The 14188-nt window shown below is 34.8% G+C and overlaps 1 protein-coding gene across 1 annotated transcript; it reads left to right on the forward strand.

The window, feature by feature from the left end:
- The first annotated feature begins 2011 nt into the window (after positions 1 to 2011).
- LOC123525623 (uncharacterized) lies at positions 2012 to 13510 on the forward strand. Its single transcript, XM_045304773.2, has 5 exons — positions 2012 to 2148; positions 5832 to 5935; positions 6629 to 6703; positions 9941 to 10082; positions 12293 to 13510. Exons 1-5 carry the CDS (start codon positions 2089 to 2091, stop codon positions 12422 to 12424), a joined length of 513 nt encoding a protein of 170 aa, XP_045160708.2. The 5' UTR covers positions 2012 to 2088; the 3' UTR covers positions 12425 to 13510.
- The last annotated feature ends 678 nt before the right edge of the window (positions 13511 to 14188 follow it).

Below are 14188 nucleotides of genomic sequence, written 5' to 3' on the forward strand. Positions count from 1 at the left end.
AATAAACTGGAACTGGGGTCACCTTGTTTGACACCTACATGTGATTCAAAGAAGGTCGATTTTTGACCGTTATACCGTACACACTGTTTCACGACATTGTACATTGACTGCAAGGCTTTAATCATTTTTGTACTAACATTTTCCAAGAAAAGTTTCTGCCATAACAGAGTTCTATCTGTCTTGTCAAAACACTTCTCGTAATCTACAAATATTGTGTACAACTTATGTTTTGTACTTAAAGTCTTTGCTATTACTGAATATAATATGAAAATACAATCAGTAGTGGATTTTCCTTTTTGAAATCCAGATTGGTTATTCGAAATTTTTTCATGTAAATGCGACCATTTTGTAATTCTATTCATCAAAACCTGTGAATAAATTTTACCTAGTATGTTAATAAGACAAACACCTCTATATTTATTAGGGTCCTCTATGTTCCCTCCCTTAAAAATCGGTACTATAATCCCCTGTCCCCAAATCTTAGGATATTCTCCGCGTTCAAAAAGGCGGTTAAAGAGTTTTAATAAAATCGGTGCAATATGTTCAAATGAACACTTAAAAATTTCTGCATTAAGTTCGTCTAACCCACTACTTTTATTATTGTTTTGAGAAAACACTGCATTTTTTATTTCATTATAACTAATACTAGTATCCAAAATGTCATCATATATAGGTGCAAACTCTTCATTTGTCTCACTTGCAGTTCCATCGTCTCCGTATAGATTACGGAAATGGTCAAATAGATCTTCAGCGGTAAGATTTTCCGATGAAGCAGAGCGTTTTTTATATTGCTCTTTTATTTTTTTCCAAAACCTTTTAGGATTTTGCTTCGCCATATCTTGTAATTTTATTTTTTCTTTTGTCTTAAATTTATTTTTTTCCTTTCTCTTTATCTTATTATATGTATTTTTCGCATTGATAAAATCACGCCTATTTACATCCGTCTCGTCATGTTTCGCGATATGTGTCACTAGATACTTGTATTTCTCACTTTTTCATGCAAGTCATGTATAATTACTGTCATGGAAATACAAAAGAATACAGTTATTTGTGGCGCATCTTTAAAAGCGTACCATGAAATAACTGTATTCTTTTGTTTTGTTTTTTGTTTGTTTTGGGTTTAACGCCGTTTTTCAACAGTATTTCAGTCATGTAACGGCGGGCAGTTAACCTAACCAGTATTCCTGGATTCTGTACCAGTACAAACCTGTTCTCCGCAAGTAACTGTCAACTTCCCCACATTAATCAGAGGTGGAGGACTAATGATTTCAGACACAATGTCGTTTATCAAATAGTCACGGAGAACATACGCCCGCCCGAGGATCGAACTCGCGACCCCGAGATCCGTAGACCAACGCTCTTACCTACTGAGCTAAGCGGGCGGGCTGTATTCTTTTGTATTTCCATGATGGTAATTATACATGATTTGCATGAAAAAAAAAAAGAGATATACAAGTAATTAGTTACAAATTGACAGTGACATATATTAGGCCAAGACAATGTGTGTAATGTCTTAATATTTTATTGAATTATTGTAGCAATATGTACAGAAATCAGTTTATTTAGTTAAATTTCAATCACATTTTGTTTCTACAGTGTAAGATAGTTATTCATCTATATTGTTGAAACTATGTTGAAAAGAGATTAACTGAATAAGTTTGCAGATGAAGTTGTCAAAACACATTTATTCAGGAAGGGCCTAAATTGTCCATCTGAAAACTTGTAGTATAGCTGTATATTATCTGTATTATAAGAATGATTTCATGAAGGTTTTTTGTGGTGAAAAAAGTAGATAACTAGGTCGTGGTGGGCCTTTAAGTCTGTAATATATAGGACAGCAAAAGGTTGTTGCCAAATTTTGTTTCATGGTGCAAGCGAAAGAATGTGTGTGTTTCTGAAAATTTATGACCAACAAATCCTATGAACATCCTTTTTATCTGCTGAGTCCTATAATGTCCCAATGTTTCGTAAATTTTCAAATGTATATACATCTTTTATTTTACACAGAATGAGTGTGTTGCTGTACGTAGATCTAAGCTGACAGGTCAATGTGAGAGCCTGCCACAGTCCTGGGGAAAAGACGAAATAATGGAAAGTGGATATGACTATGCGAAGAAGATCTTCGTGCAGGAAAACTTTCAGCCACCGGTACTGTTACCTATGAACAGTTATACTGAGTATAGAATGTAATTCAAAACATCGTTATGTAAAATTTAATTTATGAAAACAAGATTTAATGATTGTGAAGGAATCCTTATATGTACAGGTAAAAGGAGGATTTTATTATTCATTTCAATGAGTGTCCGATGGTACAAGTTGAGCATGTTTTAAGGACTACATGTATACCTTTTTGACTATGTAAAATGCCTATGTAATAGGCGTTTAAAGTTTGGATCGTCGATACAACACAAAAATGCACGGGGATAAAAAGAACCCCCCAAAAACTAATAATGTTGGAAAGATGTCTCTCTAAGTAAATTATAAAGTATCAATAACACTCAAAAGCGTTTCCCAAAAGTGTTCTAGAAGAAAATGCATGGACATTTTCGGGACAAGTACATTTTGTACTTGTTACCGTACGTTGCTCATATTTATACAAAATACATAAATTATTCATCAATGAAGAATATGTCAGTGTAAATGAGCTAAGCGTTAGTGTTCTAAGAAATCGTCGTTAAACTGCTATACACAAATCACACGTGCACCGATATTTTTACAAAAATATATCCGCCATGTTTCCTTCAGGCAATGAAATATATTTCCTTACTGTATAATACGATTTACTTTTTTTTATAATTTCCCGATCTTTCTGATCAATTAACGATCTCTCAAAATTACAAAATAAAACCACTGTCATCAAACTTTTGTAAACATGCAACGACTAAACAAAAGATGAAAATTGGGACTTTTTCAAAGCATTTTCTGATACTTAACTTTAAACAACCTAACTGTATGCAAAGAAGTAACAAAGAATTTATGAAATATAGCTTTTAGTTTGAATTTTTGACCTTTTCCCGGCTCAACAACATACATCTATACAATAAATAAACAATCGATTACTATGTTCCTGTAAGTCCTATAAGAAGAAACGTCTCGTGTTTATACATGTATATATATTCCGTATCGAGAACATTAACAGTTCGATCTTTTCCATGAAAATGAAAACAATTACTTTATTCATTTGTTTACATCTAAAACATATGGATTCACATGTGCGAACTGGAACGTAAATTTCGTGCATTCCGACACACGTGGTGTGTTAACTTTTGTAATTTAAAGTATTATGTATTGGACAAAGTACTTGTAATTTCTGATCAATTTACATGATATGCATCAGCGTGAGAATTTCACAATGGTATGCTTCTGTATGTGCCTCCATGACCGGATGGTTAAGATCGCTGACTTCAGATTCCTTGCCCTTGTTTGAGGTGTAAAATTCTCATGTAATCTAGCTGACTTATCGAAGGTTAATATCTCTACCTAAGTGATCACCTGAGCCTGAAATAAATTCCTGGAGGGGCACCTTGAGTCTTTCCCAAACAACAATACCTGGAAAACGCTGTTTAGTCGTTTAAACATTGTTCCCTTTTTTCTTTGTTTGTTTCTTTTTATATAAATGAATATGCAAAAAAGTATTTGTTTTGTTCAATTTAACGTCATAATATAATATTACCATTATACTTCAACTGTGGATGCCACATGCGTTATATGTTCACGAGGGGGTTAAATCTTTGATATTACTTGTAAAACAAGCATTTTTCCTTTTTGTTTATTATTTTCAGTGGCTTTAACTAAATTTTACCGTTTTGTACCTCCTTATCAATAAAATGTATATCCAATACGTGCACTGTCCCTGTTAAATTGCCAGATTTATGTTTCAGTTTTAATATTTGAATGTTACATTGAAAAAAAAAAAACATTACAAGATACTTGTGGAATCAAAAGTAAAAAGCACGTATTCATAGTGCAAATCAATAATGCTGCATAATACTTACGATACGTTTGCTTTCTCACCGTCTAACATGTCCAAAGCGATCATCTTTTACATTATACAATGTACTCGGTTCTATGGTTCTACAGTTTCTTTTGGATTAAAGCAAAAGTGCTCAATGTGACATTAAACTGAAACTTTGAAGTTTAATTGGTTGTAGCATCCTCTAAGACAAGGGTATTTTTACCGTGATATTCTTTCTGTAGTCAGTCATTTTCTATTGTAAAAATATTTTTAACCGAAGCGGAAAATATTAAGTACTTGAAAATGCAGCTTTCTGAATGGTCAGTCAGAATTCTCAATGTCATTTGTCAGACATACGCCTGTAAATAAATAATAATGTTACAAAAATAATACTGCTATTTTTTGCCACTTTGCGGACTTATGATAAAGTTATATGATCATTAATCCGAGCAGTAAAATCCGTGTAAACGCACTTTACGTAAGCGCTCAGGCCCTTCTCCCACACCATACCTACAGTTCGGACTTCTTTGCTGTGTAAAGGCATGTGCATAAAAATGACAAATTTTGCCGACACCTGGTTAATTGTAATGACTTTTTTTTTTTAGAAAAGTGATAAATGGAAACAGAAAATAGCGCTCAGCTCATTTACGCGGATAGTTCAGCTTTATTATGTATGTTATAGTTTTTCGCATTTATTCTTGATGACATAGAATACTTGTACCGAAAATTGTGAAACGAACATACTTATAACGTTTCCCACTTTAGTATTTTAATTAAAGTAAGACTTCAGTACTTTATGGTTTTAACGAATTGTCACATTGGAATACTGTTTGTTTTACAGTTACTTAGAAATTTCCAGAAATAATATTATGTATTCCACCCACCTTACTCATACATTGAAAAAAAAAAACACACACAGTCAATAAAATCAGTGTTTCAGTTAGGGCAGCTAAAACGTTATTCGAAAGTAAACTGTAGCAAGGAGAAATGATCTTGCAATTGACCTTTCTTGAGCTGAGAAGACGTACGTACTTGAATAATACTAACATCACTGTCACATCTTCATCATTTAGCAGCACATAACCTATCTTAGGTTACTCGAAGGATGCTTACATTACTGTCACCTGTTCATAATTTAGCTACCAGTGACCTGTCTTTGGTTGAGACGAGGATGCTACATAATTTAGCAGTCCGTGTTATTGGGTGTATTGATACAGAATTGACTACATGGTCCGTCAATAGCTGCCATTTTCAGACAGTATTAATGAAGTCCTTCATTGATATCAAACATATCAATTTCACACTTTAGATGCATGTTGAAATTTTCACCGCAGTGGACAGTTAACTCGTGGTCATTGTATCCTAGGGCAAAAACGCCAATCTGTATGAAATACAATTCTATAGTTCCAGATCTATACGTGTACTTCTACATAATCACAGTCTCTTCCAAAGAACATCTTACATCTATCACTATGCAACGTACAAATGCCAAAAATATATGATCATTAAAACGATGGGAAAAATATATGATCATTAAAACGATGGGAAAATATATAATCATTAAAACGATGGGAAAATATATATTCGTTAAAACGATGGGAGCAAAATCAAATCAACCTGCATTTTCATCAAATTACATTTGTAAATGATTTGCAGCGTCCATTTTCTTATTCTGTTACCAGTCACTAACATAATTTTCTTAGAATATATTTCTTTAAGAAGTTTTCCCGTATTCAAGTTTTCTTAAAGTTGGAACACTTGGTATTGCATTATGCTTTTTTTGTGAAATTCAGTCCTTAAGGCTTATTTCGTATTTCCTCCATCTGCTCAAGACTCATTTACTAAGCTTTATACAATGACATCTTTTCATTATCAGCGTGAAGTTGCTTTATTCAAAGACATCTACTGGAAGATTCCTGGAGTATTGAAAACCGGTGCAAAAATAGACGTGTTCATGTCACTCCTGCCTGGATTTCAAGGGTAAGGCTTATATATATATACAGTTTCAAGTTCAAAAAGGAAAAACAGCAGTAGACTTCTACATCTGAGTTTTTTTTTTTTAATAATTTTAATTTTTCACTGCAAGCTCTTTCAATTGTACATAACTTCAGGCAGTTACATATACTATATGTTTATACGAAATATCACACCTGTACAAATTCTTGAACTTGCTATGTCGGATATAGTCTTAGACACATGTCATTTCTGCGTATTTTAAACTATGAATCTTACTATCTCTCTATAAATGAAAATCATCAAATATAAACCACGATCCACAATTTCTGATCAGATAAATAAGAATGTGCAAATCGTTGTTCTTATGGTTAAATGTTGAGCATCCTTCGAGCTATCATTTATCAAATTGTTTCGAATTATTGCACGTTTCAACATTTTGCACTACTATGCAATGTTAGATAAAAATAATATCAATTACACGGGTTGCCATTTTTTCCGTGCATGTTGCCGATTTAAGTTTTACTCCATATGTTATTAAAATAAATGATGTTTAGCTGTTATTTCCATCATGCACAAAATTAAGAAGTACTTTATCTCGTTAGAAATCTGGAAAGAGCTATTTACTCCACTGACCCTCCTTTCTCCTAATAGTAGTGAATAATATTTACATTGACTGTTGAACATGTTGTTGTTTTTTTTTTTAAAACTTTTTTGCAGTCCAAATATTATCCTGACTAGCTTGCTGGGGACAGTAAAGACAATTTGGAATCGAGGTCACCACTTCAGATTGAAGTAAGTAAACAAGTTAAGGCTGTCAGCCAGGAATGTACTTACCTGTTGGCAAAATGTGAGCCGCACCATAAGAAAACCAATATACGTTTGCGACCAGCATGGATCCAGACCAGCCTGCGCATCCATGCTGGTCGCAAACGCACTATATTGGTTTCATAATGGCGCGGCTCAAATGATGTTCACTACCTTTATTGATATGGAAGGCAATATGCGCGCTGAACTACTTTTACCCCCGATACGAGAATACACAATCACACAGAAATTAACAAGTGTCATTATGAATGATCTTTACGAGTGATCTTTTTTCACATATATTAAAAGCAGTGAGACATTTCCATGTTCAAACTGTAGCAGGAAATATTTGAAATTCGGCATTATCTTGTGGAAATCTGATCTTGTGAAGTATCGACCGAAGCGAAAGGTGGTTAAGTTGGATCCTTCTAAACCAGATTCATGTTCTTTTGTCATGTTATTCAAGACCACCCTATCTCGCCTTTTCAAAATACTCCCTGTAGTTCTTTTCTTCCCATAAACATCTAAGAATAACCCTATGTCAAGATAACGGCGAGTTAAAGTGTTGCGTCTAAAGTTTTTTTTACCTATCTATTTGTTTAGAGCGTTAAGAGGAAAAGCTATGTACACTGTAAATGTAAAAGAGTTTATCAAAAATAACATACAATATGAAGCCGCTAGACTACTTACAAAGTCTTAACAAAGGGTATCACAGGAAATCGGCTAGGTGTCATTTTCAGATTGCAGAAAATCAACAAAAAGGCATTAGTTTGTAAATACATTACTTCACTGTTTTTGTCTCAAAAAATGTTGAATTATAATTTCAGACACAACGAATCAAGTGGTTTTCAAGTTATTTCCCAAGTTCTGGTCCTTGTGACCTTGACCTCTGAAAGAATGGCCCCAAGATCATTTTTCATTATTTAAAAACAAGATCTCACTCATACTTACCCGAGATTTATATAAAGAAAGTTCACTCATACTTAATCGAGAGTTAGGGACGCTTTGACCATTGTTAACAACATTTGACCGAGTGGAACATTATTCACCGTTATAGCAATCAATTCAAGCACGTCTTGGAAAAATGTCTGCTTATGTAATTTGAGGATTATATTCTGACACCAAAGGCTAAACAGTATTCGATCAAGTGTCGTAACGTTAAAAATTATTTTCGATCAATTGTCGTAGTCTCGACATCGACGAACTGTCGTATTCGACCAGGTGTCTTATTCGACAAACTGTCGTATTCGACGAGATGTCTTTCGGCCAAATGTCTGGCATCGCATTTTCTCTCTATGTTCAATCATCATAAGAAGTTTCAGCATTCTGGGTCATTTGGTTCTTAAGCTATTGACGGTTTTCCTTGTCCATGCCCCAGCAATCTTGACCTTTTATCCCAACAACAATAGAGGGCATCTTCTCAGAAAGCCCTATCACCCTATGAAGATTTAAGGCTCTAGTTTAAACGGTTCTCCAGCTATTGAAAAAAAAAACCCGGTTTTTTTATGTTCTGGCCCCTGTGACCTTGACTTTGGATCTAGTGACCCTAGAGCAATACTATGTATTTTCATGTATCTTATGAAGATTCAACATTCTGGGTCAAGTGGTTCCAAAGTTATGGATCGGAATTTTGCATGGTCTGATCCGTGTTACATTGACCTTTGATCCAGTGATCCAAACATCATAAGGCGTCATCTATACTCTGCATCATCCGATGAAGTTTCAACATTCTTGGTGAAGTGGTCCTTAAGTTATTGACCTGAAACAGTTTTCCATAAATAGGCACCTGTGACCTTGATCTTTGAGTGAATGCCCCTATAACAATAGGGTTATCATCCTATGAAGTATAGAGGATCTAGGTCAAATGGTTCCCCGATTATTGATCAGAAATGAAGTGTGATGGACGGACCGACAGACGGATATCTTCAGGCTATTTTGACCTTGACCTTTGATCGAGTCTTCTCATGAAAAATAAGTGTCATTTACTTTGTATTCCCTATCACCACCTGAAATTTGAAGGTCTAGGTCAAATTGTTCTCCAGTTATTGTTTGGAAACTGTTTTCCATATTCTGCCCCTGTTGACCATAACTTTTGATTAAGTGACCTCAAAATCGTAAGAGGCCAATTTCTCTGCATGTCCAATCATCTTTTAAAATTTCAACAGTCTGGATTAAGTGGTTTCCCAAGTTATTGATCTCAAACGGTTGTCCATGTTCAAGCCTTTGTTTCCTTAACAACTGATTAATTGACCCCGGAAAGTATTTTGCATTCACACTGCAGACCCTATTACCCTATGAAGTGTGAAGATTCTAGGTAAAATGATTCTCCAGTTATTTATCGTAAATATAGTGTGCCGGACGGAGTAATTGACGCACGGACAGATTAAATACATCATGTCCCCCAAGTGGGGTTGTGAGAAGGGGGACGGGAAGCGGACTTGATGAGTGTGGCTTGCACGCCACGTGTGATCCGACCTGACAAAATCATTGATATGCTTTTGAAAAGACGACCATACGTTACAAAGAGTCTAGATGAGATTATAAGAACCTTCTGACATGTCCCCCCAGTGGGGTTGAGAGAAGGGGGACGGGAAGCGGACTTGATGAGTGTGGCTTGCACGCCACGTATGATCCGACCTGACAAAATCATTGATATGCTTTTGAAAAGACGACTATACGTTACAAAGAGTCTAGATGAGATTATAAGAACCTTCTGACATGTCCCCCAGTGGGGTTGAGAGAAGGGGGACGGGAAGCGGACTTGATGAGTGTGGCTTGCACGCCACGTGTGATCCGACCTGACAAAATCATTGACATGCTTTTGAAAAGACGACCATACGTTACAAAGAGTCTAGATGAGATTATAAGAACCTTCTGACTTCGGCAAATATACTTCAAGCAGACTAATTATACCAGTTGAGCTGAGTTGTTTTGAATACTAGAATGATATATTAACTTGCACATAAGCCGAATCTATTCCGTCGACCGTAAAAAAGGAATGCTTACCAGTAGTAACAAGCCTTGTTCACACTGTTACTTTGGATTTTGACGGTGAATACCTAACTTAATACATTAATATCTTGAAAGCCGTTTTGTTACCCTTTTAAGTTAGATGATTGCCCGACTCTAAGCAACGATGACAATACATTTAAATTTTAACATGACTATCTGTGCATTTCATGTTTGCAAAACAACCAAAAAATAAAATGTACAACTTCCTTTCAGCTTCCTTGATAACAAAATTCAAGTTTTCGAAAGTATCGACAGCTCAAATATGGGCGATAAATACGTCGAAAATTGGTCTGTAAAAGCAGGTTCAAAGCTTGAGGTTAAGATGTCATGGCTTGCTCAGAAAGACTCAGTTGCGGTAAGTTTTAAAGTTGAATAATTTGAAATAAGGTAATTTGAAATAAGGTAAGTATTGGAAATGTGTCTAAAATGCCCCCCCCCCCCCCCCCCCACCACTCCCCAAATACACACACAACAAAATCTTCACAAATATCATTCTGTTAATACAGTTACACTACAAGTTAACAGACGGACGAGTCTTTCCTGCGTGTTTTCACAACTTCATCGGGAAATCTCTTTTCAGTTTTCAGTATAGTTTTAAAAAGCATAGATGAATAAGTATCTTACACTGTAGGAACTAATTACGGATACTTGTATTTCTCGTTTCTTAACGTAAACCAAGTACAGTTACCATCATGGAAACACAACAAAGTACATTTATTCATTCTTGCATAAAAACTACTTTTTTCACTGGATCCGCCCATGTATAAATGGGAGAAAAATCGGGTGCAAACAATGCAAATCACGTGCTGTTAATACATGATTTTTATTTTTGAAATGCTTTGCCAGGGACGTATGTATGTATTTCTGCGCAGACTGATATTTGGCATCTGCATCTTGTTTCGTCCATAATAACCTCTTCTTGTAGCATTATAGATACAATGTAATCCATAGTATGTTTATCTGTATCAGTTTCCAACCCCAAACGTACTGCCCCCATCAATGTACGCACTAGCTTCTCTTAGAGTTTACTCCCTTTACAAAGCGTCTGTTCAGTTATTGTAAATAACTGTGAATAAATAAGTATCGCGTGTAACTTGTGATATTGCCCGTTTTAGGTATTATATAAATGATTTTTGTTAGTATCAGTCGGTTTGTTTTTACCTGATTTTTCGCAGAATTCATATATTAATAAAACTCAAAAGCTAGTCATTAGCTTCGTACTCATCCGTACTCTAAGCATGTTCGTACTCAAAATAATTCGAATGTAAAGTTGTTATTCTTAAAATTGTGTTCCTGTTAATCAAATTTTTAAGTTATATGCAAAATTATTTGTAATGTAACGTTTGTAATAACTAAAACTAAAAATAAGATGCTCAAAAACCTTCAAATCACGCTTTTAGTAGTGTTGTTGTTATGTGTGCCCCGGTTATGGATATTTAAAACATGTTTACCGTTTCCAAGAACAACCGAATGGTAACTAAAAATGTACCGGAATCGTAAAGTCATCACAAATGAAAACAAAGCATTTAGTCGTCGTGTAATGTTTTTTTTATGCAAGAATAGCGACAATACACGTTTGTTTTGTGTATTAACGCCTGCAGAAGCCCTTGGGATATGTTTGTGACCTTGACCTTCGGTCTCGGTCACAAACAATCCCGCGGGCTTCTGCAGACGTTAATACACAAAAAAACGTGTATTATGCCTACAATGTTAGACTCAGGGGTACACACATACAAATGAACAGAATTGAAACGAATATAGAAGACGATGCTTTATATGAAAATTGAACAGCAAATATAACATGTTAATTATGCTACCATAAAATTGTCAATTTATTGACACAGGTCTTAGAATCAAGAAAAGAGGTACGTTCAATAATCATTGTTTTAATACAATACTATTGTATTAGAAGTGTATAACTTGCACATTTTCATGCATTTGCTATACTCATTTGTTTTGTTATTTAATGTCGTGGTTAATCTCACACCGATACAATTTAGAGGTCATATCATATGGCAACCTTCCAGCTATTTCTCGTGGTGGAAGACCTTAGATGCGCTTTTGAGTATTATTGCAGACACGAGCGGGCACCAGTCTAGAACCATCGATCTTCTGCAAGGCACCTGGATAGCTTACACATCAAGCGTAGTTTCGTACCCACATCAGTGAGGAGCAAGTAATTCGAAATCAGCAACCTTGACCACTTGGCTACGTCAAGTCAGATGTTTTATGAAAGCTTTTATGAGTACAAATGTATGGTATTTATAACATAAGATTTAGTTATCTGTAAATTTTAAACCAGCTCTTACGGCAAAATGCCAGAAGAGAGGCATTTTCAACATTAAAAAAGCATTTGAATAAATAAATACGAGCTAGGATTTGACTTTTACGTTTTCAGTGCAATTGCTCCAAATTGGAAGTCAGAAACTTTCTTAATTTCAGAAACTTTCATATAAATACCCAAGCGCATCACTTCAGAAACGAATTGTACTATGCATGACTGCAATGTCAATTAACGTTTTACATCGAAAATGCCAGTATATATATTTTATCTGTGTGTTTCAGTTATATGCTAACGACGTAGAGTTGCTTACGTATCGACTCAATGTTAGTCTTGACGCAATGAAGCAGATCTATCTAAATGAAGCATATAGACAGAAAACAGTCACTGTCAACCGCCTACAGTTCACTGCATAGTACACAAGGCATATATATAATCAGACACTGTATACAACCAAGTACAGATTGATGTCGATATACAAAACTTCTGCCGTGTATATTCTGTCGCCTTTATCTGTTTACTTCACCAGAGTTTAATGTGCTTAGGATTAGCTATTTTGATCACTCACAATCCGTCTTCTGTCCGTCCGTCATTTTCAGTAAACCATATCGCCTATCAGTTTACATTATGGACGTTGATAAATTACGCTTAAAGGATGTAAGCTTCTTAAAGAGTTCTTTATTATAATTGTTCGATAAAATCCATTCCATACAGAACCCTTCGTTTACAAGGCAGCTTAAAGTAAAAAATCAAAATTTATAAAAATCATTTCTGTTAGAAAATGCGGGCCTGATTTTAAGAGGACTCCCCATAGATAATGATTCTTGCGTGAATCAACGCTTATTCAAATCATTCAGTTTCGTTCGTCAAAACCATTGCTAATTTGGTCACATTGTTCCTGTGTATATAGCAGAAACTTTATATTCTTGTCAGAAACAGATGGTCAATTTTTAAATGATTTCAAACAATGATTTCTTTGGTAACACTATACCACATTATTCAAATTATCTGCTTGTACATTTTTAAAGTATTTTTCCTGAAATGAATCTTGGTATACCTGCTTGAGTTTTTTAGGGTCTATCTCTACTCCTTGGGTTTTATTTTAGTTTTATTTTGTATAAGTTACCGCCCATGACTCCGTCAGATATCTGAAAAATGGCTTGCAAATTGTGTCGCACGTTCCTAAAATGGGTGTGACAAAGTGTTATGGAATTTTATAGGAATATTGAACTTGACAGAAATGTTTTTCAGTATGTGAAGACTTGTACTTGAGGATTTATTTGAGAATGACTTCCTATAATCATCCCCAATCCATATATTTTGCAAGTTTTCAGTTCTCTTATCTTGCGTTGTGATGATGTAAAGTGGTATGCTTACCCCACTTCCTCCCACCGAACGGCACCCTTTCACCATCAAGCAAAGATAATATGAAATGCATTGTGAGCAAGTAAGATATATCAAACAAAATTTCAACAATGCATACTTGATAATTTACCAGATTTTAGTACAGATTGTTACTGATACCAAACTTTGAACACGACTCAAAAACTGAGTAATCTCTAAAAGCAATGTACCTGGTGCATTTGCTAAATTAAACAAACGAAGCAGGACCTAGTCAAGCTATCAGAGACTGACATACCTTCTAGCAAAAGAGTTGAAATTATATCTTGGTCGTTCGAAACCAGTATCAGCCATGTTGTACACACTTTACAGATACACTTAGATGTCTACCATTGTAACAAAATTGAAGTTTATTTTTTACACATTTAATGACATCTGGAATCTAATCTTTCATTTTTTTTTTTTTTTTTTTAATCTATGCACAAAGGTTTCTACATATGAGTACCATTTTTATAGTGCGTGTAATCGTCCATTGATCATTCCACATTGCATTTTGATAGGATCTAGACGTGTTGAGATTAAATAAAGGAAATTAGATAAGATGTGAACGTGCAAGTTGATAAACATATTTATGAATGTATGAATTTTTGAATTTTGAATTATTTCCTTTTTCAAGCTAGAGACTCAATTTACTATATTTTTTTCAGAGACTAGAGTGAATGATAGGTCATAGTAAATGTTGCGATATGAAGGGATTTAAGTTTTTGAATAAGTATACGTGACTTTTCCAACTAGGTCCCGTATAGCTATGACATACTATTTTTAGGCAACAAAGCAAA

Source organism: Mercenaria mercenaria, unplaced genomic scaffold (genome assembly GCF_021730395.1).
Source record: "Mercenaria mercenaria strain notata unplaced genomic scaffold, MADL_Memer_1 contig_4746, whole genome shotgun sequence".
Taxonomy (NCBI): domain Eukaryota; kingdom Metazoa; phylum Mollusca; class Bivalvia; order Venerida; family Veneridae; genus Mercenaria; species Mercenaria mercenaria.